Here is a 26,836-nt window from a genome sequence, read left to right on the forward strand (position 1 = left end):
ACATACACTCTGAGGCACGGTGTGATATACCACTCCAGGCTGAAAGGAGTTGGTCCATTTCAGGTCCACACTTGGATTCTGTCTCATTAAACGTTAAAAATTACAAGGATTTTATTAAAATCTAAATAAGTAATTAAATCTAACTAAATGAAAAAAAATAAATAAAATTAAAACCCAAGTTTTTGAGATAAATCAAAATGGCGCCCTTAAAGAAACTATGACATGACAATTGACAGCAAACGTCAAATCGACTACTTCATTGAAAACGTCATCAATCCGCCATTATTACCCGTATTAGTGTTGTATTTCTTGGGAGAGAATGAATATAATTTCGAAAGAATTGAAGTAAATTCGTAGATTTGAAAATAGTTGAAAAAAATATTTTCTTTTATTTCCGCCAGGGTACAATGACTGATACTGGGCTTTATACAATTTTGAACCACCTCCTTTTTACTGATATTTTTTTAGAAGAAAAATAAAACTACAGACTTAAGAGTCAACTTTTTTACTCCAGCTTGCCCTGCGGGACATTGTCGAAGTTGAGCGGAGGCGTCGTGTTAGAAGTTTGAAATGTTTGTTGTTGTTGTAACAGGGCGGAGCTCCGCCGCGACCCGACCATGTCGCGCTACGTGAGCGCGCTGTGCGGGCTGGGCAGCGCGGGCGACATGCCGCTGTTCCCCGAGCACGACATCCTCATCAACATCGACGCGGAGCTCACCATCGACGACCTCGGCCTGGTGCGTTTGTTGTTGTTGTTGTAACAGGGCGGAGCTGCGCCGCGACCCGACCATGTCGCGCTACGTGAGCGCGCTGTGCGGGCTGGGCAGCGCGGGCGACATGCCGCTGTTCCCCGAGCACGACATCCTCATCAACATCTACGCGGAGCTCACCATCGACGACCTCGGCCTGGTGGGTTTGTTGTTGTTGTTGTAACAGGGCGGAGCTGCGCCGCGACCCGACCATGTCGCGCTACGTGAGCGCGCTGTGCGGGCTGGGCAGCGCGGGCGACATGCCGCTGTTCCCCGAGCACGACATCCTCATCAACATCTACGCGGAGCTCACCATCGACGACCTCGGCCTGGTGCGTTTGTTGTTGTTGTTGTAACAGGGCGGAGCTGCGCCGCGACCCGACCATGTCGCGCTACGTGAGCGCGCTGTGCGGGCTGGGCAGCGCGGGCGACATGCCGCTGTTCCCCGAGCACGACATCCTCATCAACATCTACGCGGAGCTCACCATCGACGACCTCGGCCTGGTGCGTTTGTTGTTGTTGTTGTAACAGGGCGGAGCTGCGCCGCGACCCGACCATGTCGCGCTACGTGAGCGCGCTGTGCGGGCTGGGCAGCGCGGGCGACATGCCGCTGTTCCCCGAGCACGACATCCTCATCAACATCTACGCGGAGCTCACCATCGACGACCTCGGCCTGGTGCGTTTGTTGTTGTTGTTGGTGTAACAGGGCGGAGCTGCGCCGCGACCCGACCTTACCTTTGACCTCATCATTGCTTTCCACCAGGCATGATTGTAGTCAAGCTCAAGTCTATTATGAATAAAAAAAAAAAAAAAACGATGTCGCGCTACGTGAGCGCGATGTGCGGTACTTTTGAATATTAAGTTATTCACTTTAAAAATAAATAAGTAATACTGATATTTAAAGAGGGCTCCCATTCGGTAAACGTGATTTTTGTGGCGTTTTTATAGATACATTATATATAGTCATAGATACATTAGCGGACTCCCGCGACTTCGTCCGCGTGAAATTTAGTTTTTCACAAGTCCTTCGGGAACCATGGATTTTTCCGCGATGAAAAGTAGCCTATGTGTTAATCCAGAGTAAAATCTATTTTCATCCTAAATTTTAGCCAAATCAGTTCAGTAGTGGCGGCTTTAAAGAGACCAAAAACAACAACAACAAACATCCATATAAACTTTCGCGTTTATAATATTAGTAGGATGTACGGACCCCTTCGTGAGTGATTCGATTCGTACTTGGCCGGTTTTATTTGATTTGTATTGTATTCGTTTCCAACAGATAAACCACATCCGCCACTTGATGGACACCATGATGTTCTGCTACGGCTGCGAGGACGTCCCGTCCACCGAAGATGACTTCCGATCCAAAATTCCCAAAATGATACGCGACGAACTCATGCGGTAAGTGGATACGAACAGTTTTGGAACGAAGTTCCTTATAGCGGGTTGCGAAAGGGGGCTAGACGGATAAAGTAAGACCAAAAGTTGTAACGACACTTTTTGCTATAGTTCTATTTCGCATTGAACAGTGTGGTGTCGCGATGATTATTTTTGGAATGGGATGGGACACGTCCCTTGACACCTCTCAAGGTTATTTTTCTAGTATTTTTGTTTAATTGTATATAATTTACGTGATGCAAAAACTTTTTCTTACGAAAATTATATGAATTTAAATGGAGAAGAAGTGCATAAAAGTAGTTTTTTTTATGTAAAATGCTTTGTAGTCTAATCAGGTAGTGTGAGACCTGCGAATGTTCGTTAGAATGGGAGGAAAAATGCAAACGTTAGCTCATTCGATGCAAAATAAAATTCTGAGAAAGAGGTATTTTTTTTTATTTACCTAAAATTAAAGTTTTAACTAAAATTAAAGTTTTAACTAAAATAAAGTTTATTAAGCTTCAAACCCTGGAATAGGACCTCAACTTTTTGACTATTACTTAAAATCTATCAGTCATATTGTAAATATTGAAAAACCCCTAATTCCAACCCTAACCCTATTCTCTTATTTAAAAAAAGATTTAACAAGAGTTTTCTACCCTCTTTTATAATTTATTTGTTGGTAAACAGTACTCGTCGAGTATGGCTTTAGTATAGGCTTGCTGGCCTGTGCTGATGACGTCATCTCAGAATTCTCCTAACAATACAATTAAAAAAAAAACTGTCGTCATCCCTACTGACACAGATTGCTACTCAAACGGCGCAAGCAACGCGAGCCGTTAATGGTGCCGAACGCGTGGGAGTGGAGCTCCGCGCCGCAGGAGGACATGCTGCAGATCACCATGGAGGACTTCGAGGAGCGCGCCGTGGTGTTCCCCATGCACACGCCGCTCGAGCTGCACCCCGTGTCCAGGGAGCGGCTGCTGCTGCTGCGGAAGGAGACCGAGGATCTGAAGAAGCTGGTTGGGAGGTGAGCGGCATTAGAGCAGGCACTGAAGCGTGAATACTTCGAGGAGCGCGCCGTGGTGTTCCCCATGCACACGCCGCCCGAGCCGCACCCCGTGTCCAGGGAGCGGCTGCTGCTGCTGCGGAAGGAGACCGAGGATCTGAAGAAGCTGGTTGGGAGGTGAGCGGCATTTGGGCAGGCATTGAAGCGTAAATAGCTGCTGCTGCGGAAGGAGACCGAGGATCTGAGGAAGCTGGTTGGGAGGTGAGTGGCATTTAGGCAGGCATTGGAGCCTACATATACTCAGAGGCACAACTATCCGCCCACTTTAATATGACTTTTTTTTCTGATTGTGTAAGTGCCGTAGGCTCCTTATGGGACGACCTCAGCGGCGTCACCGGGGGGTACGATATATTTAAGTGGACGGATAATAGTGCTGCTGAGATTAGTTCCATGGTGAAGAAAGAAAGAGCCGTGATAGCCCTGTGGATATGATTTTTGCCTCCGATTCCGGAGGGTGTGGGTTCAAATTCGGTCTAGAGCATGCATCTCCAACTTTTCAGTTGCGTACATCTTAAGAAATTTAACCGATATGAAAAATTCTATCCCTTAGTGCTATAGGCTATATTTTATCTCCGGAAGCCAACGGGATACGGAAACCACGCGGATAACACCGCGCAGTGTCTGCTAGTCCATACTTAATATTATAAATGTGAAAGTGTGTGTGTCTGTCTGTCTGTCTATCTGTTTGTTTGTTCGTTCGTCTTTCACGGCAAAACGAGGCGACGAATGAACGTGTTTTTTTACGTGGAGATAGTTGACAGGATGGAGAGTGACATAGGCTACTTTTGTCTCTTTCTAACCCCCCCACTTCTCTTAAATGGGAGGTGCAAGGTATGGAGCATTTGCAGGGTAGGAGTAGGGTAGGGATAGGGTTGGAGAAATTGTCAAAAGCGAAGCTTGACTGGGTCTGCTAGTATAGTAATAAATACGTTTTCTTCGACAGAACGATCACGTCGGCTTCGGACCTGGAATGCAGGTTGTGCGGAACCACGCCAATGCCGGCGCACGCGATGCGCATTCATCTGTGTTCCAATGCGCATCTCGAAAAGGAAGAAGATTTCCGTTTCATACAGAGTTAAATATATTTATAATATAATAAAAATAGAAAACAGTGTACTATTCCATCGCGCCAAAATAAAATTGTACTTTGTGTAACTTGATTATATTATTTACTTTAATATAAATATGGATGTAACTGTCAGCTATCTTTAAATAAAGAAGTTCTGCAGGATTATTACTTAACTCGGTGTATCGTTCAATCAATCGGTCACTACATCGTTTTTTATCGTATTTTAATTTTGCAATCATCTAACATTGTGTTTTCAATGAAATGACATAATAATCTTCATTTTACGTAAAGTAAAATTAGTATAGCCGTGGTAATAGCCGATATTAACGAAAAACTAGTATTTATATAATTCCATTGGAATAAACATGTTAGATGTTCGAAGAGACTAAAAAACATTACGATTTGATGTAAAATGGTATACTCAAGGGTGTTTCGTTGAAATAACTATTTTAGATGATCACTAAAACGAAAATACGCTGTAGTGACTCATTAACTGAATAGTGCACAGAGTTACACAAAACTCTGCTATAGCTTGGCAAGTTCGTTGATGACACTCTCATGATATGCGGGTGACGGGGGGAATGGACTGCGCAGGTGTGATATCGAGCGCGCGGGACATCGCCTACCCCCCTCCCGGCCCGCGCAGGCCTTCGGGTGTGCTACGAATGAATTTGCTAAGCTATAGTCATGACATGCTCCAAGTCCATAGGTACGCCCGTTTGATGGGTTGTTCTTGAATTACTTTTTGAGCACCTTTGCGAAATCAAAACATCGAACTGACGCAGTGACGTGTCCACTATATCGTCCAATCACAGGTGTTGCTCATATCTACGCGTCTCGTGATTGGTCGCACGCTAATGGACACGTCACAGCAGATTCAAGATGGCGTCATTTTGATTGATGATTGTTTGTTTTAAAGCGTGCGTAGATGACTATAACAAAGCAATGTTGCTTTAATGTATCTTTATGACTACATACATTGTTTTATAATCTTTTGTGATTCATAGTCATAAAAAAACTATGTTTCGGAGCTCAGATTTCATATAGTAAGTAAACGTTCTTATTATGATTTTTATTTAAGTTTTGTTATTAATTTGTTGTTTATCGAAGCCATACAACTTGTAGACAATGTCTACAACTTGGCTTCTATTGTAAGAGAACAGGTTTTTTTTATTTGTACTTTTTTTTTTGTAAAGTTAACCTTAAATTCTTTCGTTTACTTATTAAAGTAATTTCTTTTGTTTGATCCAATGATTAGTAATTATTGATCAAAAAATATAAATTATTACTTGACGTGTTTTGTACTTTTATTAATAGTACCTGATTTTCAGACTTTTTAAATGTAACTTAAACAAAATTGTTCTAATGTGACAATGCTTTTGTTACAGTTTAGAAATTATTGTGTGATATTAAGATAAAATCTCTAGATTTTAAATACTTCTAAGTGAGTATTAAAAAGTAACCATTCTATGGTCTTATGTAAGTAAAATAGTGTATAAAGAATAATCTCTTGCTTTCGTTACTTAAAAAAAACAAAGTCAAGAGGGTTTGTTAAATGTTTATAAAAGTAAATTCGGAGTTCTCAACGAATTTAACTATACCACAGATACTAATTGTCCTAAAAATAGTTTCTATTAGTTATTAAGACTTATTAAAATGCGTTTACTATTTTTTATTGTTTTTTTTTTGTAAGGACAAATAAGCGCACATTCTGTATTTGATTTGAGCATTTCTTAATTCTGTATTAGAGTTTAAATGCCGTTATTAAGATCTGATTTTTTTTCCCAAAAGTTTACTGGATTTGAGCACATTTATGCGATATTAAGTAATTGCCTTATTTGTCCTAAAGTTTGTCGCACACTGCTGCGAATTCCGCAAAAGCTTGCGATCTATCTAACAGCGAGAATTACCGTTAGAATTATACAGTTCATTGTTATTGCCATTATAGGCCGGCCGCTCAGAAATTGCGTTTCAGACAGTGACAAATGGGACAAACATATTCACTTACAATTGCCTCGTTTTTTGTCTCTCTCTCTCTCATGTCACATCGCCCATTCGATCACGACCTATCAGAAACGCAATCTCTGAGCGGTCGGATTTTAGTTTTGGTATTCCTGCTGGCACTACATTTATTTGGAGGGTAGTTTAAAGACAAAACCAATCAAAAAGTCTTTTTTCTCACACTTTCTGAATATTTAAAAGTGATCTTTCACACTTTCTTTTTTGTTTATTTTTCCATATTTTTAGTGATTAGAAAAAGGTTCTTGTTTGATTTAAAAAATTTATGTACAAACATTTAGTGTGACAAAATAAGTTTAAATAAACAGTGTTGATTATAAACTGTTGAGTTGTTTTTCTTTAGTTCCTCATAACAATTAATAACAATATCTTTATTTCGGGATACGCATTATGCACGCCATTGACGATCAGTCGGCACCCACGACTATAACTGATCGTGTATTGGTCGCTGCAAGCATGACGGCTCGACTTATGAAACGTCTTCGCTGCCGTTTGCGCTGCAGAAACGTGAGAATAATTCACCGTCAATGACTGACTTTACACATCCTGACAATCCAAACGAGTATTGGATAGTTAATACAAAAAATCATACTAATACAAGTAGTTTGTATGTCATGTCAAAAAAAAAATACTGGATGCCTGATTACTGATCCTGGATATAATTTTTGCCTTCGATTCGGAGGGGTGGGCTCCCAACTTTTCAGTTATGTGCATTTTAAAAAATTAAATATCACGTGTCTCAAACGGTGATGTAAAATCATCGTGAGGAAACCTGCATACCTGAAAATGCACTTAATTCTCTGCGTGTGTGAAGTCTGCCAATCCGCATTCGGCCAGCGTGGTGGACTATTAGCCCCTCTCGTACTCCTCAAACGGTGAAGGATAAACATCGTGAGGAAACCTGCACACCAAAAAAAATACAATTTTCTTCTAAATTCTCTGCGTGTGTGAAGTCTGTCAATCCGCATTGGGCCAGCGTGGTGGACAATTGGCCTAACCCCTCTCAACTGAGAGGAGATTCGAGCTCAGCAGTGAGTCGAATATGGGTTGAGAATGATGAAATATATAGAATAGGCATACAATTATATTAGGTAGTTGTAGTCTTACGTAATAATATGGTGCCTGCAAAATGTGCACTTACTTACTCCTAGGAAGGTAAGTACAGACATTTAAAACGTCTATGCATAAAAAAGAAGGTTAGAAGGTAGGTTAATTAATAATTCAATAAACATATTCCTACGGCCATACGTGTTACATATCTCGTAATAAGTCATACGTGTGTAAAATTTTAAAATATTATTCAGGTAGAACCGGTTTAACCGCAAGCGAAACTCCGAGGACTAGTGTGTGTATAGACGTCAACTGAATTGCTTGTACGAGTATTGTAAGTAAATAGTTTGTTATGTTGTGACAAACATTCGTACCGGCACTAGTAATCATGTGGAAAACTCAAGAAGATTTGGATACTGTGCTTCTGTAAGTGATATTCATTTATTTACTGTTACAGGTAATTAAATGTTTTTAATTACTATGGGACGCTTAATTTTCTGAAAAGTGTTACCTACATCCATCGTCCTAATTACCTACAAAAAGGAATGGGCCGTATTATTTTTAAGACGACCATGGTGGTATGGGTAAAGCATCACTTCATTTTTAATTAATAAAAATATGACCGGGTAAGTAGATGGATAAATGTCGATCTTATGTGGAATACCTACTATAATTTTCTGAACATAATAAATAGTTAGGTACATACCTAATGTAAAAGGATAATAGCTTGGAAAATATACAGGAAAAGATTTTGGGTAGGTCAAATTTTGTACATTGAAGATATTATTTTGAAAATTTTAGTTGAAGGGCTTTAAAGTTATAATCGATACCGAAGCCAATGTTTTTCATTAGTTTTATTTGACTGTCTGTCCGAATTTTTTGACCGGGTCTCAAGCTGAAACAACTAAATGAATTCAAATAAAGCTTGGCACGGTTTGAGACTATAATACGAAGAAGGCTATAGGATACTTTTTGTCGCGAAAATTAAATAAGAAGGGGGTGCAACAGGGGTTGAAAGTTTGTATGGAAAGTCCTGCAGTAGATGGGAGAATGATTACCTACGTTTGAAGCTCAATATGAAGAAACCCATTTACAGTAATATTACAAAGAAGAAACTATGTGAGGTTGTTGGGGGTAATCTCTAGATCAACTGTACCGATTTTGAAAATTCCTTTACAAATAGATAGCCGCGATATTTGGAAGTGTTATTTTAACGCTATATTTTTTCCCCGTATTCCCATGGAAATGGAAGCTACGCCTTTTAAACGGAATTTGGTAGTACAAACATGTATAAAAAATTTATAATATTATAAATTTTTGATCTTGATTATTCGTTTTATATATGTAAATGTTATCAAATTATATATATTATATTATAGCCTACAAGTTTTAGTAAAAACCACGGTAAATGCAACTTAAAATAAAATTAAAAAATATATGAATGAAACCAGCCATTTTTCATGAAAATTCTATTATTTTTTTCCTTTGTTTGTACCAAAAGAGAAATCAAAATTTTATATGTAGGTACAAACCAGACCAAAATCTCGTGTTGACCGGTGTAATAATATTCGGTAGATTGTGGACTAGATACTTACCCATAAATAACATTAAGATAATTAATTATTGTTTGATGATAATGAATAGTCAGTTATTCATAACTTATGGATGGTAATAAGATCACCGAACACACATTTAATATATTTCTAAATATGTAGAATATTTTTGTGTTTAAAGGTATCTTTCAATTATAATTTGTTTATGTATTAATGAAATTGTTGTTTTGAAATTTTACAAACAAAATGAAGATAAGTATTTTACGATCGTTTAGTTATTACACAAAGTGCTTAAGGTGAGTTTCCAATTTACTTATTTATTATTATTATTAAACGGTAAATTTTACAGTGATAAATAATTGGGCGGGCTGTATCTCTTGGAAGATATAGCAATATACTATACTTACTAGTAAGTAAGTACTATACTTACTAGGAAGTAAGTATACTTAGTATGTTGCTATGCTTACTTACTAGTAAGTATTAGCAGTATAGTAGGTATTTACCTACCTAGTAGGTAGCACTGCGACCTAGTCCACGTGAAATTCAGTTCCACAAATCCGCGGAAACCACTGATTTGTGGAACTGAATTTCACGGGCCTAGGTCGCGGTAACAAGGTAGTATAAAGTTTGCAAGTAGGTATTTACTATAATAATAATAATAATTATGAGATAGTGATATTAAAATGAAAATACTTTATCGTTTGATTAAAGGAAAACTGAGATTGAAAAGAAAACAACTGTAATAAAATTTTACGAAAGTATAAGTATGATGTAATTTTTTTGATTTGTACGTATAAAATTGGTTGCAACCGCTATCGGGTGCGGGTTATCTGAGGTTACGGAGATGATGTCTGTCAGTGAGCAGTAGGTCTCAGTGGGGTTTTCGCTATTTGCAAGTCCACTTGTGAGGATGCCGGCGAAAGTGATTTCGGGAACTGAGGTGGCGCGGTAGGATCATTTTTTTTTCAATTTATCTTGTTTTGTACTACTGCTTTTGTGGCAGAATCTGATACGGATTGTTATTAAAAATTCCCGTTGCAATTTACGAATTCCACACGCGGAAAATCTTTTTTGTAGGCGTCGTCGGTACCTTACCTATAGCGTAATTGTATTTAAAAAAAAATCATTGACTGTCAAATGTTTTTCCATTTTTGTCAATCTTTATCAAAGCTAAGTACTGTATTAAAATAAATCCAAAATGAAAAAAAAGAAATGTTGTGATTCTAGCATAATTGAATTTTTATATAAATAATTTATTATTTAGTTCATTGATGTGATCGAATTCAATTTACCACCGAATAAATTGAATATCGAACCCTATTTACTAAATCCCAACTCGTTGTGGAATGTTTATCAATAAACAAATTATAAATAAAAGATTTATATATTATATATAGAACATATAGAACAAATTATAATAGTAGAAAACGTATGTCTAATTTATTTAGGTACCTACATTACAGCCATATTCGATGTGTACTGTTTACCAATAAACAAAATAAAAATAAGGGTATTTATGAAAATAAATTGGATTAATAAGCTTAGCTTTACAGCCCTTCTCAATGTTTACTACCTTATTCATTTATATACCTATATTACTAAAGGTGTATTGTTTTTTATAAAATTTCCTATCTTAACATCTCACTAGATCCATCGAGAATGACCTCCGTCAGCAAGTGTCGGACATGCGCCGACAATGGCCCAGCTTCCAGCCGCGCATGGCGATCGTGCAGGTGGGCGGGCGGGAGGACTCCAACGTCTACATCCGTATGAAGCTGAAGGCGGCGGAGAACATCGGCATCGTTGCTGAGCATATCAAGCTGCCACGAGACTGCACCCAGACTGAGGTGAGTCTCGTAAATAGGTCATCATTATCATTAACAACCCGTATTCGGCACACAGCTGAGCTTGAGTCTCTTCTCAGAATGAGAGGGGTTAGTCCACGACGCTGGCCCAATACGGATTGGCACACGACACAAACAGAATTAAGAAAATTCTCTGGTATGCAGGTTTCACGATGTTTACCTTCACCGTTTGAGACACGTGATATTTAATTTCACAACTAAAAATTTGGAGGTGCATGCTCCGGAACGGAGGTAAACATCGCATTCAACTGTCTAAAACTAAAGTCTAAAATTTATTTACAATATTAATATTTTAAATCATGACTGGTGCGGAAATACACAATTTACTAATTTAATACAATTTAATTTCATTATCTTAAACAACTATACTAAACTATTAGGATGCTTAATCTAAAATACAAAATGGTTAAAAAATACATATATAAATTATTTAAACTATACAACAGAAATCAGATTACTTATTACTTAATTCTAAATTTACCGATTTGCGGAATTTGGCTAAAGAGCCAATATAAAACGGTTATCACGGCTAAATTGGTGCTAGGTAATAAATATCAATTGAAATCCTACCCAAGAAGTTTCTGATTTATTTATTTGATGCCATGTCTACTCACAGCAAACCGGAATTCTTTCACTGTAACTCCTATACTTTGGGAAATATATCTGCTCCTATTACCGCCGATCATATAGACCATAAGTCCCTCCATGCAGTCCATATCCTGGCTGTCGATATTTCAGCTACCCTCAATTTCACTCGATCCAAAGAATCAGCTTCCCTCAATTTCACTTTCGAAGCCAAAACCAAAACTGCTACTAAAAATTTGGTGTTTTGATTAATAAGCTTAAACCAGTCAGATATACTCGTAAGTAGTTAAGAATAAAATTTTATAAAAAAAACATATATGTATGACATGATATGCGTTTTCTACCTTTTTAATTTGTTTGTCGATGAATATTCTACATCTAGATTGGCTAAAGCCACTTCAGTTGGTATAGTTAGATATTCGTAGTTCATTTGTTAGATTACCTATAGGATAGATACCTACTCGTATTATAGCAATTTGTTATTCATTACTAATTAATTACTTCGGTAAATTCTTCTCAGATCTACAGTTTAGATGTTGTTACATTGGAACGCATTTACGATGTTTTTGATAACTGCGATACCCTGCTGCCGACCTTAGCAGATAGCTCATGATCACATGATCTTGAATTGTTTGTTGTTTTCGTTTATGTAATTGTATTACGCCGAACTAAGCAATGAAAAAAATAAAACATTGGGAATGAAAATATACTAAACTAGCTGACGCCGCGCGGTTTCACCCGCGTGGTTCCTGTTCCCGTAGAAATTGGTACGGCCTATAGTCTTCCTTGATAAATGGGCTATCTAACACTGAAAGCATCTTTCAAATCAGACCAGCATTTCCTGAGATTAGCGCGTTCAATCAAACAAACTAACAAACTTTTCCAGGTTTATAATATTAGTACATATAGATAAGTATACCTAATACCATACCTAATACTTGTACATAATATGTTTTCTGTGCTAATACAGTACCTAACTGACATTTTAAGATTACTGAGAAGGTAGAGCCGTGATAGTCCAGTGGATAATTATGACCTCTGCCTTCGATTCAGAAGGCGCAGGTTCGAATCCGGTCCGGGGCATGCCGCATGCACCACCAACATTCTAGTTATGTGTATTCTATGAAATTAAATATCACGTGTCTCAAACGGTGAAGTAATAACATACCTGAGAATTTTCTACGTGTGTGAAGTCTGCCAATCCGCATTGGGCTAACGTGGTAGTGGTGGTAATCCCTTTCATTCTGAGACAAGACTCGTGCTAGACAGTGAGCCGAAAATGGGTTGCTAAAGATGATGTTGATTTCCCCATAGCTCCTGGGCAAGCTGTCCGCTCTGAACGACTCCCCGCTGGTGCACGGCATCATCGTGCAGATGCCGCTGGACTCCACGCACACCATGGACGCCCACCTCGTCACCGACGCCGTCTCTCCACTTAAAGACATCGATGGGTATGACCACTTTTTGATAACCTTTGACTGTTTACCACTCAATCGCAAAAGATTTTAGATACTAAATTATTTCCGCAACGCACTAGAACTGTTTTTGGCGCCTATTCTACTATGCCCAGGTTATGTAAATTATATAACGCACTTAGTCGGTCTATAGATATCCACATAGACTCACCAAGTTAGTTTTACTAGATTTGCTAAACTAATTTTTCTTTTTTTGTATTTGTTTTTACCAATTCCATTTTATTTTTTGTATTATATAGTATATTCAAATAGTAGTTGTAAAATGTTTCCTTTTCTTGTTACTGTAAAATGTATTTTTTTTCTTATGTAATGATTTTATGTAATCGTTAATTTATTTTAATATTACGGAATTGTGCATGCCGTGTCTACCTTCATTTGATTGTGCAGAGCCTTGTGTTTGTGTTTTTTTTTAGATTGTATTTGTGTAAATGCTGCAACAGTCACTGGTGGACCAAATAAATAAATAAATAAATTTCTACCTGGCATCACAGGCGGATTTGCGGCTTGTTGGTCTAGTAGATAACTTATACGGCTTCTATCCCGTGGTCTGTTTTTTCATAGTGCCTTTGCATTATTCAATTCTATACACATAAAAGTCTGACTCTGTAGTGCGAACATATTAACACACTAGCAGGCGCCCGCTACTCGTCCGCGTGGAATCAATGTAAACTTTCAGGCCCTATTTCAACTTCAAATAGGGATTGAATTATATTTTTTTTTAAATCACATTATATTTCGTATTTATTTATGATTTATGAACAATTAAAACTCTAACTCTAAATATGAATGACTTTCCATACAAACTTTCAACCCCTATTTCACCCCCTTTTTATTTTATTTTCGCAATAAAAAGTATCCTATAACCTTCTCCATATTATAGTCTCAAACCGAGCAAAAGTTTTATTTGAATTCATTCAGCAGTTTCAGCGTGATGCCCGAATAACAAAAAAATCATGGACAGATAGACAGACAAAAATTAAAAAAAAATATTTTAACTTCAGTATCTATTATATAATGCCCCCCGACAAAATATCTTCAATACTGAATGTGACTGAAAAAAATCCGTTACTGAAAAATAAATTGAAAATGGTTTAGGTACGTGTCGTCGTAGCGATGTGTTTTGATCTCAGACACAAAGTCTGCTACTATAACTATAGTCTGCCAAGTTCGTTGATAACACTCCCATGATATGCGGGCGTCGGACGGTAAGACTGCACGGGTATAAAATCGTACTTTCGGGGAAGTGACATTGTGGGTTTTTCATTTATCGCTATATGCCCCGCAACATCGGGAGTGTTACGAACGAAGTATAGTAATGTTATTATATGAAATGCCATATTAGTAAAATAGTTCAATATTTCCTCTATCTCAGATTGAACACCATGAATGAAGGGCGCGTTGCCCTCGGCGATATGTCGGGCTTCATCCCCTGCACGCCTGCCGGCTGTCTGGAGCTCATCAGACGTACAGGCATCACCATCGCCGGCAAGACAGCCGTGGTGCTGGGTCGCAGCAGGATCGTGGGCACGCCAGTCGCCGAGCTTCTCAAGTGGGAGCACGCCACCGTCACTGTGTGCCACTCCAAGACGAAGAACTTGAGCGAAGTGGTACGCATTTCATCATCATTATCAGGAAATGGACGTCCACTGCTAGACGGCCTCTTGCGTGGACCTCCAAGCACAACGGTCTCGAGCCGCCAGCATCCAGCGGCTCCCTGCAACCCGCTTGATAACCTCGGTCCTCATAGTGGGAGGTCGACCAACACTGCGCTTACTCCACAAGCTCCTAAACCCGTAGCGATTCCATACTGTTTATTAATGGCTTATCGCAGGGTTATTTCGTATACAGATTTCAGACGTCATCGACCATTTCAGTCACTCAGTTCGTACCACTAACTCAATCCAATAAGATGGACAGAAATCATGATGGTTTTGCAAAAGGTCGTGGTAAGCCCCTTGATCTACTTTTGTACCTACGATTGATCTCACTTCGATGTATTGGCTTCGACGATTTAGGACAAATCTACATATTGTTGTATTTACAAGTATTTAGTGAAATGTCACCGATTCTCTCTTCTCTAGAGAGCCTTTTCGTATTTTAATGTGTACTAGCGGACACCCGCGACTTCGTCCGTCCTTAGATCTCTTTAATACAGCCAGTAGTATCGCTGTAAAAATGGAGTAATTTCTCCCGTTTTATTAACATTTCCCTTCACTGCTTTGCTCCTATTAATCGTAGCGTGATGAAAAGTTTACTATAACCTGCCCAGAAGTATGAAGAATATTTGTACCAAGTTTCGTTAAAATCCGTCGAATAGTTTTTGTTTCTGTAACAAACATTCAGACAGACAGACAAAAAACTGATTGCATTTTTGGTATCAGTATTGATCACTGATCACCCCCCGATAGTTATTTTGGAAATATATTTCATGTACAGAATTGACCTCTCTACAGATTTATTATAAGTATAGATTTGGTATTAGGTTTGGTATTTTAATTTTCTTAAATTTGACTGCTTTCTTTTAGACAAAAACGGCGGATATCCTGGTGGTGGCAATAGGCAAGGCGGAGCTCGTTCGCGGGTCGTGGATAAAGCCAGGCGCAGTCGTTATAGACTGCGGAATCACTGCTATCCCCGGTAAGTTAATAAAAGCCACGTTGTTTATGAGTGTCATATGCTATGTTTAATCCCCGCATTCCCACGGGAACGGGAACTAAGCTGGTGAAACCGCAGGGTGTTTGCTATTAGGTAATATTATCACAGAAAACTGATACATTTGCGATAATGCTCATTTCCCATCGACGCAAAAGCCTCTTGTTTACTAAATCAGTCGTAAAAAGAACAAATGGCGACAAAACAAGACAACTGTTTACAAAATATTTAACGCGTTTAGATTGATTGTACCAACACTCATCATTAGCAAGTAGGTAATTATGTCCATTCTCGTGAGTGGAGAGTTCTTAGTGCATGTTTGTCCTCTGTGTGTTTTGAAAAAAAATTGTAGACGGCATAATTTTTTTAATTAGCAATTTATGAGTGTAAGTACGAGCACCTATATGATACTAGCGGACGCCCGCGACTTCGCCCGACTTCGTTAATCGTAAAATCCGTTCATAGCGGACACTTTTTAACAGCTTAACAACATACCTACTAGAGTGGGAATGTCCCACAAATCCAGGTGTTTTTGCTAAAAATAGCTTTAGTAAATGTTTAGATGAATACATATGTGTTGTAAAATATATTTAACGTACTGGTTTCTATTGGTGGATATAACAAAATTTTAGTGACTGGGATATGGAATGGGGATGATGACTAGGTTTGAATATATTGATTTTTATGATACATTCGGGTAAATAGGGTCAATGTTAACTAATTTATACATAAAAAGCAAAGATTGTCTGGATATTTGCAAAATAAATAAGATTATAAAATTTCAAAATCAATCAAAAATATTTTATCGTAATTAGATGAAAATTCATACAGTTTTAGCTTCCTTACATTAAATGAGACCTTTTTTAATAAATGAACTATAAACATAAACGCACAAATAACAAAGATATTAGTAATTTTGTTTGAACGCACATACAAATCTAACGATCATTACATTGCCTACGACGTCATTAGTTCGTGCCATTTTGTATGGGGCGTTTTTCAGGGATCCGCGGCAGCGCCGCAAATCTGACCCTTTAAATCCCTGTAGCTCCGAAAGTAATAATCGCAGATACCCTGTTCCTTTTACAAAATTGCTTTACTATTAGTATACTCTTAATTTATATACAATTTAAAAATCTGTCATCATCCCTATTTCAGAATCAGTAGGGACGGAAAAATTTAGCAGCCCACCTACTGGAGGCAAAGTAAATCCATGACCAATATTTTGAATAACATTACCTTACAAGTATTTGAGGTTAGGTACAGGTTAGTAGGTTAGGTTATGGTTAAGATTTCATAAACTTACAGTCGCGGTTTTTAGATGGGTCACAGATTGGACATTGACAACTAATGTGTGTAATTTGGTAAATATATAATAATAAATATAATAAGTAGTAATTAACATGATAATGGTTCCACATTGAACATTTGTACAAATAACTACTTACTCGTATCTAATAAATACACGTGTCTCGGCGCGAAGAGTACTCGTAAATTGTTGTGTCGAGCATACTTGTAAGTGGCTTAAAATATTCGTTTAATAGATTTTAGCAAATATAATATATTTGTAAGGTCTATAAGTGATCAATTTTGTGTCCAGTTAAATATATATTAGGCACAAAAGTCATAGTAAAAAAAATTACCTACCTAAAATCGTTCATAGACAAAATTTTCTAGTCATAAATTCTTTATCGTGTATTAGAAAAGTGTTTGCCCAGACCAAAGAATGTTTTTCAAGAAATTCTTAGTAAAAATTATCAGCCTGGAGTTGGAAAATTGTTGGCATTACTCCTCTGAGTGCAGGTTAAGGAAGGTAACCACAGATGAGCACCGTAAGTATCGCATCAAATGGATTTTCAATTTTACGGTGGATAAAATCCGTTCGATGCGATTGCGATTTAGTACGATGTGGGCCTACTTGTATACAAAGAATACTAAAATTTCTATACAAAGAATACTAAAATCAGTTTGATGCGATGCGTCCGATACGTACGATGCTGATAGTCAGGGAACCGTAGAACATTTTGTACGACTGATTAATATCAAGTTAATTTTGATAAGCTAATATCGAGTTGCATCATATCGATCAGACGATCAACTTTTTTATTTACGAAAATTCTCGATTCTGGTAGCTAACTGAGTGACCAGGAAATAACAAGTTCTGAGCGTCGGAACGAGATAAGTTGTTTATCTGTAAAAGAAACATCAGCTGGTTAGTAACAACTTTTAATAAACTACTCTCCTCCCAACTTGTATCGCTTTGATTTGGTTATTAAAAGTTGTTACTAACTAGCTGTTTTTTTTACTGTTTTGTTTAATTAATAGATAAACAACTTAACAGCCACAATGTTCTTGGCATTTTTTGCGTGCAAATTGTGTATTGTGTGTGTGCAAGCAACAAATTGCGTGGTACATTATCCGACGCCTCAGAACGAGATAATGTACCACAAGATAACGTCGCGACGGTCTGAAATTTTTATTTCTTGGTATCTCAGTTAGCTAGCTAGCCAGAATCAAAAATTTTAAATAAAAAATAATTAAAAAAATAATAAAAGAAATAATTCAAATAAAAAAGTTGATAATCGACATGACGTTAATAGTAGTAAAAATCTATAAATTAACTTATCAGTTGTAAAAAATGTTCTACGGATCCCGGACTAGGATATGTGGAAAGTCTGATTAGCTCTAAGTCCTCAGTCCCGGATATTATCATTACCATCTGATAGTGATAGTTTCAAGAGGAAACGTTATCGTATTAAGTCTCACCCACATATTTATGAGCTGTGTGATGGGTCTAATCTCCATGAGGAGAAGAAAAAAAGGGGGAATAATCCTTTTGACCATTCTATAAAAAGGGAAACCTGATTTGTAGTGGCGTATAATCGTAAAATAGGCTGTCAATAATGGTGATAAAAAAAATTAAATTCAAGATCCGTCAAAGAAGTCCGGCCAGCGACTGGTGGGCGACGTGGCGTACTCAGAGGCGGCACAGGTAGCGTCGCACGTGACGCCCGTGCCCGGCGGCGTGGGGCCCATGACCGTGGCCATGCTCATGCGCAACACCGTCATAGCCGCCCGCCGCCAGCTCGAGCGCTCCACCGCGCCCGTGTGGCCGCTGCAGACCCTGCGCCTCAACACGCTTTCTCCTCCACCCAGGTAATTAAAAACTGTCTCTCTTTCTCTCTTCCTCACTGCCCCCTCTCTATCTCCCACCATGAAGTCCGTGCAGCAGTTGGTGTGCCGGTGTGGATCCTGCGCCTCAACACGCTTACTCCTCCACCCAGGTAAATAAAAACTCTCTCTCTCTCTACATCTCTGTCCCCTCTCTATCTCTCTCCAAGAAGTCCGGTCAGCGGTTGGTGTGCCGGTGTAGACGCAGACCCAGCGCCTCAATACGCTTTCTCCTCCACCAAGGTAAATAAGCTCTCTATTCTCCCCCTCTCCTTCTCTTCTTCCCTCTCTCTCTATCTCTCTTATTCTCTCTCCAATTCAAAACGAAACTGTAAAAGGTGCGAGGATGTTTCTTTTAGTTGATCTGACCATTGGGTTGGAGATCTACTCCGTGACCTCCGTGACAGGTAAATAATAGATTATAATAAAATAGAAAGGAACGGAATAGAACAGCTCTGTACACAAAATATAATACAGTAGATAAATTCTGGGAATCTTATTAACTTAATTGAATTCTCTTTTCTTTTGGTCCCACTGTCTCTATATAAATACATATAAACCTACTATTAGGTAAGCACAATTCGAATTTATAGGTATATTCAGTTAAAGCTAGTCTCATTAAAAGTTCCATTCCACAGTGACATTGTTATAGCGCGCTCTCAAAAGCCAAAGCACATCAGTGTTCTTGCGGAGGAAATCGGGCTTTTCCCCAACGAGGTGTCGCAGTATGGCAACACCAAGGCAAAAGTATCACTTTCCGTACTGGACCGCTTGAAGGATCAACGCGGTGGAAAGTACATCGTTGTAGCTGGGTGAGTAATTTTCTACTTATTCGTGAAAGTAGGCTTGAGATACTGTGATTCCATAAAGTTATTGGGCCCAGGAAATTTTTTATTAATGACCATACTCAAACTTGAGAAAAAGTAAGATTAAAACAATAGAGGCGAACCAAGATAAGGCGTTTTCCCCGCTATCTTCTAGACTAAAAGAGGAGTCTTCTCCTCTACTTAGTTTGAACGCCAAAGAAAAATTGTAGGAGTGGTGTATGAATTTTGCACCCATTCTTAACTTTCTTTTTTACGCGTTAATTAATATCTTAGCTTCACAAATTCACAATATTCACTTTCGTGTAGAATAACACCGACTCCACTAGGCGAGGGCAAGAGCACCACGCTACTGGGACTAGTGCAGGCTCTGGCAGCACATCGAGGGCGCAACGCCTTCGCTTGCATGCGACAGCCCAGCCAGGGACCGACCTTTGGCGTCAAGGGTGGCGCTGCGGGAGGAGGCTACTCACAGGTACCACATTCAAGGAGTTCTATTAACAAAGCAGCTAGAGCTTTCCACATTTTTAAAGATAGATACCTACCTGATAAGCAGCGTGTCTATTTAGAATTTCTGATGTACCGTGTCATTAGGTCAAGTCTCCCTCCCGGAGAAAAAATTAGGAACTTTGATCGCTGTTCTAATAAAGGTCTGCGTGCAAGGCGTTTACATACTGCATCTAATCTGAACTCGTGACAATACGTTTCGAAGTAGTGATACAACTATTATATCATCCGAAATCTCTCCGTCATCTATAAGAATACCTCAGATGGGTGACCAAAATTAACATACTAGTATAGGTAGATATGCTAAAGATGCCCCCTGAATTACTTAGATCCTTAGATTTCTTTTCATAGAGAATCTAAGGATTAGTATTAATGTGTAGGTAATGAATACGCAAATTCGGTCCAAGCTTATTTGGGTGGGTGGGTGTGGGTGATAACCCTTTTTACTTTCCGAATATCCGCATCACTTATTGTTTTAATTTGAAATAAACAGGTCATTCCTATGGAAGACTTCAACCTTCATCTCACGGGTGATATCCACGCAGTCACCGCGGCCAATAACCTCCTAGCAGCACAGATGGATGCCAGAATCTTCCACGAGTTGACCCAAAAAGACGGCCCGCTGTATGACCGCCTTGTACCAAAGATAAAGGGCGTCAGGAAGTTCTCTGCCATTCAGCTCAGAAGGCTCAAGAGATTGGGTATCAACAAAACGGATCCTGATGCTTTGACGCCGGAAGAAAGGACCAAATTCGCAAGACTGAATATCGATACCTCGAAAATCATGTGGAACAGAGGCAAGTTATTTATGTGGCTGATTTATTTGGTTCCTGACTTCGACTGCCCTTATGCCTTAATCAGGCCCTTTTGCTAATCTATGAACTACCTCCCCTTTTATTTAAAATGATTCAATCTAATATATCTAATATACATTTTCAGTTGTGGATCTGAACGATAGATATCTCCGCAAGATTACAATCGGTCAATCGCCAACCGAGAAAGGTTTTACACGAGAAAGCAGTTTCGATATATCCGTAGCTTCAGAGATTATGGCAGTTCTCGCCCTGGGTACCGACGTTGAGGATATCAAAGAGAGACTGGCTAACATGGTGGTGGCTTTGGACAAGAGTGGTAACCCTGTCATCGCTGATGATCTGGTAGGTTATTTAGTTTTTAGACAATTAATTTCTACGATTAACTTAAAATTGAGTTTTTAATAGGTAGCTTCTTTTTCTCGAAACTAAGTCAAACCTGATTAGAGTAACAATTGTAAAACGACCGCAAATTAACAAATATTGCTTTGGAATAGATTAATATTATGAATGCAATTATCAACTCTTTTGCGAACATAAATTCACAATTTTGACAATGAGGCGATTTGTCTGATTGTGATATATTTACCAAATATTGTTCAAATTTCAACTATGACAGGGATAGGCCGTACCCTATGTCATCTCCTTTACCTTATTCTACTTTATGTAAGGATAGCAAATGTCAATCACTTCCATTCCTCTTTCACCACTCCTACAAATTTTCTTTGGCTTTATTTTCTCTTGTGTCCTTCCATTTGTAATTTCATAATATTTCTGGTAATATGACATATACTAGACATGAATATTTTTTAATTTCAGGGTATAACTGGTGCCCTGATGGTGCTCCTCAAGGACGCGTTCGAGCCGACACTGATGCAGACGCTGGAGGGCACGCCGGTGCTGGTGCACACGGGGCCCTTCGCCAACATCGCGCACGGCTGCTCGTCCATCCTGGCCGACAAGATCGCCATGAAGCTGGCCCGCGCGGACGGATACGTGGCCACTGAGGCGGGCTTCGGCTCTGATATTGGTGAATGCTTCTTCTACTTTTAGGTACTTGTAGGTTGGTTTAGCAAGCTCACTACATCAACATCGCGCAAAGTTGCTAGTCTATCCTGGCCGACTAGATCGCCATTAGGTAAAACACGTTAACTTTTGGGGATCTCAATTTTAGTTTTGTTTATATCAGTTAGCATTAGGCTACATTTTTTATCTCCTCTGGTTGTAAAGTAGTCTTTAAAACTAGAGAAGATCCTTGTGGATCTCCTATCTTAGTGGACTCCTATCCTAGTGGATAGGAGTGGATACGACAATAGTCCAACCTCTTGACACTCTTAGAATTAGTGATTACTGATAGTCTTCAGTAATCATTACCCTTCCTTTTGGCTTCGCCGTAGTCGGGTAAAAAGTAGCCAACACTTTTTGTATTTGTCAGGCATGGAGAAGTTCTTCGACATAAAGTGCCGCGCGAGCGGGGACACGCCGCACTGCGCGGTGATCGTGAGCACGGTGCGCGCGCTCAAGATGCACGGCGGGGGGCCCACCGTCAGCCCCGGCCTGCCGCTGCACGACGTCTACTTGCAGGTAATATCTTAACATACAAACAAGAGACAATTGTACCTTGCTATGTATGAAGACATAAAGTACCGAGATATACGCACATCTTGAGTATCTTGGGGTCATGGGCTGTCAGGCATTACTGCTAGCTCTCCCTCAGCTCAAGTCCTGTCGCGGCACGACGTTTATTTGCAGGTACTATCTATACATATGTTCAAGAGACAATGTTCAGGACCTTGCTACGAGTGTATATGAAGGACTTATAAATTACCGAGACATTTCGTACAACGCATCTTGTGCACTTTAAGGCGCGCTCATAGCTGCGTCATAGCTGATAGACCGGGGCCAGGGCACGCATTACAGCTAGCCCCTACCCCTCAGCTCAAGCTCTGTCGCTGCACGACGTCTATTTGCAGGTAATATCTGTACATCTACAAGAGACAATGTTCAGGACCTTGCTATATATGAAGGACTTCGACATAAATTACCGAGATATTTCGCACTGCGCGACTTGAGCGCGCCTTAAAGTGCTCAAGATACGCAGTGCGAAATATCTCGCGGCGGTCATATCTGATAGACCGGGGCCAGGGCAGGCATTACTGTCAGCCCCCCCCCCCCCCTTCCTCAGCTCAAGCTCTACCGCTTGCATGGCGTCTCTATGCATGTAATATCTGTTCAGTCTCTTGGTATCTTAGACCGTTATTAATGGTCGTGCGACAATCTTGACCGCTGTAAAGCACGTTCAAGACGGCGGTGGTCATAGCTGATGACCGATGCCAGCGGATTACTGTCAATCTTGGCTCTAAGCCTGCCACTACTTGATATAGACACTGCTGTCTAGGTATAGTAGGTAATCCATATTGGAACAATTTTTTCTCGGCAACACTTGTCAATCTGGCACAATAAGTGAAATAATCTGGAGCGACTTCTGTGTTTTGACGAGCTCTCTGGTGCAGTTGACTGTACTGTGAATCAAAATCGGGTCAGTTAAGGATTTTATATATTTTCTAAGTTACCCATCGGCAAAGACTTGCTGACAAGCGATTTAGCGTTCTGGTGTTGCCAAGAAAGCGCCTCATTGGTCCAGCGATTAGCCTAAGTAAAAATATTTCTTCTGTTACAGGAGAATTTGGAGTTGCTGAGCAAAGGTTTGTGCAATTTGGGCAAACACATCAGTAACGGAATCAAATTTGGAGTCCCAGTCGTCATAGCTGTGAATAGACACGGGTAAGTGTCTCACAAAAATTTAAACAATTTAGTTAATAAATTGCTGCAAAAACCCACAAATAGACCATTTTTTTCAACGCATTTTAATAAGACATAGTGTAAGTATACTTTTTGAAGAATGTAAAAAGTGGAGGTACCTATGTAATAAAAGATTTAGTGAAAGAATACAGGCACAAGAGGCTTGTAACAAGCGATGGTTTTCCACTTCACATCAAGTTGAAATCCGTCCGATTTGGTACTGTCTAAGTATCTATGAAAAAAGAAAATCCTGCCAACTACAATTTTAAAATACTTTACGTATACATTAGCAGCATACATCAAGAACGGTACCAAGTTCATATTAGAACGGGTATCCAAAGCTGCTCTAAGGATCTTACCAAACTTGGCTAGGCAGGGTCAAGGAATTCCTTAACCCTACGTCCATTGGTCACAAATCCTGGACTTTGCTCGGAGATTTTCTCTCTACCATACGATGGACCCGCCAACCTCACGCTGAATCCATGGATTGCTAAGATATTCGTCTCTCCTCTATTTCAATTGATAGCTTCCAACTCACGCTTAAAATTTTGTTAAAATTTATAATTCTTCATCAGCAATGACACAGAAGCGGAATTAAACCTGGTCAAAGAGTACGCGGTGAAGAACGGAGCGTTCAGAGCAGTGATATGCAACCACTGGGCCACAGGCGGCGCCGGGGCGCTGGAGCTAGCTGACGCAGTGATCGCCGCCTGCGACACGCCCTCCCGCTTCGAGTACCTCTACCCGCTGGACGTGTCTATTGAGGAGAAAATACAGACGATTGCCAAGGAAATGTATGGCGCTGGACAGATTGAATATACTGATGAGGTTTTGGCAAAGATTAAAGTTTTCACTGAGAGGGTATGTCAATTTTTTTTTATTTACTGGTATACTGTATATAGCCAAAAACGAGTCCCGTATGCGCGTCGCTAATGTCTTACAGTGGAATTCATAGACGTTGTAGGAGTATCTCAGGGGATCATTCTGCCGCTGAGTGTCGATTATAACCTCTATTTGTTTGAGAATTTGACACACAGCGGGTGAATGATCCCCTGGGTGCCCCGACAACGTCTATGAATTCCACTGTTAGTGTCGCTCATTGTCATTTGATAATGGCGGTCTTATTGTCATTTCTGTAAGGTGCTGTCAATTTTAGTTCACGTTTAGAAGCAGGACTTCTTCCGTGGCGCGGAGTCTAGAATATTTGTGATTCTGTGGTCGTGGAGTATTTTGATAACATTTAATATGTTCTGACTTCTAATGCCCGTTGCTCCAAGCTTAATTGCTAGGTCAATAGTTAAGGGCGTAATAATTCCGAGACTTTAGAATTAATCTGAGACATCCAGAGATAAATACAAAAAAATACTGCATTTGTTTGGCTACCTTCTTTTATCGTCCAATGTTAATCGGACACGCGGCAACGTATCAGCCAAATTCGAGCGAACGCCATTTTCTTGTAATTTAGTTTTTTTTTACTGAATTTTATTCAAATGAAAAAAAAAAAAAATTACGTATCTGTTATTTTGTTATTATCAACTTATTCTTATTATTTAAGAGAGAGCATCTGATCAGAGATCCACAACGCTTCTTCCATGCGGGATGGCGGGCTCGTGCTCGTAGATATCAATTTTATTTTCGACAGGTTTTTAAGCTACGTATAAATCTGCTTTTTTTTGTTCTTTGCAAGTTAGCCCTTGACTACAATCTCACCTGATGGTAAGTGATGATGCAATCTAAGATGGAAGCGGGATAACTTATAAGAAGTATGAAAATCCACACCCCTTTCGGTTTCTACACATCATACAGAGCATCGAACCGGAACGCTAAATCGCTTGGCGGTACGTCTTTGTCGTTAGGGTGGTAACTAGCCACGGCCGATGCCTCCCATTAGCGTTTATAGAGAAAAGTCTGATTTTTGTACTTAAATTCCAAAACTATCATCAAAACTTTGTCCTATTGTTATCAACCCACATTCGGCTCACTGCTGAGCTCGAGTCTCCTCTCAGAACAAGAGGGATTAAACCTTAGTTTGTTTTAAAAAACCACAATTTCCCAGGGCTACGATAAGCTAGCGGTTTGTATGGCCAAGACGTCGAACTCGCTGACCGGCGACCCGAGCGTCAAGGGCGCGCCCACGGGCTTCACGCTGCGCATCAACGACATCTTCGTGTCCGTGGGCGCCGGCTTCGTGGTGCCCATGGTGGGCGAGATATCCAAAATGCCCGGCCTACCTACCCGCCCTAGTATCTACGATATAGATTTGAACACGCAGAGCGGTGAAATTGAAGGCCTTTTTTGATTTGTAATGAAATTGTTAAATATACTCAGAAGCACAATTATCCACCCACTTTAATATACTGTCGTCATATTAAAGTGGGCGGATAATTGTGCATCAGAGTATATACTATGAAAAAAGGAATATGTCAATTGTTTAATGTGCAATAAAATATGTAATGTATAGTTGTAAGTTGTTAATAGTATCAACTTATGTTTTTTTATGAATTCATTAAATAAATATTTGTTTAAAGCTGCGTATTATTGTAATACACCTAGAGGCGAGTCAATGAAAACATAAAGCAAGCAATTTCCGGAAGTCCTCAGAAATAGCTCCAATTTTGATGACTTTTTTTAAATCATGTTTTTTTATGGCAAACATTTTGTCGCGGGGACAAAATGATTTACCTATATTGTCTAAACAATATCTATATATTATTCAATAACAAGCTACCCGTTGACTGTGAGCTGATGTTTTTTATTGGTTCACAAAACTGGCACCATGACAACTTACCATAATAAATTAACACCGCCTTCAAAAAAACAAAAAAAAAACCGTAAAACGTATCGACTAAACTAAAAAGCGAAAAATAACATCATAATACGTTCCTGTTGGTTTGCTGTTGATTACCTGCTGAGTAATTTGAAGGCGGTGCTAACCAGATGATGTATTAATTCAAACCATGTAAAGGCTTTTCAGATAGTTCAGACGGACAATTTAAGCCGTCTTTGATTGTTTCAAAGACGGCTTAAATTGACACGACACTGGCTTAGCACCGCCTTCAAATTACTCAGCAGGTAATCAACAGCAAAGCAGCAGGAAAATAATATGACGTTATTTTTCGCTTTTTGGTTTAGTTTTACGTTTTTAAAGGCTGTTTTAATTTTTTTTATTTTTCCATTTTTAGTGTAGTCTTACTAGATTTAGATCTAGCAACGAGACGGGGATCAAACCACTACCCCTCGGTGATGAGACTGACGGC

The 26,836-nt window shown here is 39.4% G+C and overlaps 2 protein-coding genes across 3 annotated transcripts in view; both read left to right on the plus strand.

Annotated features, from left to right (window-relative positions):
- The window catches only part of LOC112047462 (probable ATP-dependent RNA helicase spindle-E), a 29,910-nt gene extending 23,302 nt beyond the window's left edge, over positions 1-6,608 (plus strand). Inside the window, exons 23-26 of one of the 2 annotated variants that reach the window (XM_052888096.1) lie at positions 593-737; positions 2,029-2,150; positions 2,932-3,156; positions 4,139-6,608. In XM_052888096.1, coding sequence (XP_052744056.1) covers positions 593-737; positions 2,029-2,150; positions 2,932-3,156; positions 4,139-4,274 — 628 coding nt within the window. In that variant the 3' untranslated portion in view covers positions 4,275-6,608. Of the gene's footprint in view, positions 1-592; positions 738-764; positions 1,278-2,028; positions 2,151-2,931; positions 3,157-4,138 lie in introns of those variants that run through there. The other variant, XM_052888097.1, reaches the window with a different exon arrangement.
- Positions 6,609-7,598: 990 nt separating this feature from the next.
- Positions 7,599-26,106, plus strand: LOC112047455 (C-1-tetrahydrofolate synthase, cytoplasmic). The gene is made up of 15 exons (XM_024084581.2): positions 7,599-7,759; positions 10,535-10,733; positions 12,651-12,787; positions 14,184-14,418; positions 15,337-15,448; positions 18,394-18,619; positions 19,273-19,446; positions 19,768-19,933; positions 20,459-20,762; positions 20,905-21,122; positions 21,597-21,807; positions 22,213-22,361; positions 23,458-23,561; positions 24,155-24,440; positions 25,636-26,106. The coding sequence occupies exons 1-15, from the start codon at positions 7,722-7,724 to the stop codon at positions 25,876-25,878; spliced, it is 2,802 nt and encodes a 933-aa protein (XP_023940349.2). The 5' UTR covers positions 7,599-7,721; the 3' UTR covers positions 25,879-26,106.
- Positions 26,107-26,836: the final 730 nt, after the last annotated feature.

The sequence above is a fragment of the Bicyclus anynana genome, chromosome 21, assembly GCF_947172395.1.
Source record: "Bicyclus anynana chromosome 21, ilBicAnyn1.1, whole genome shotgun sequence".
In the NCBI taxonomy this organism is placed as follows: domain Eukaryota; kingdom Metazoa; phylum Arthropoda; class Insecta; order Lepidoptera; family Nymphalidae; genus Bicyclus; species Bicyclus anynana.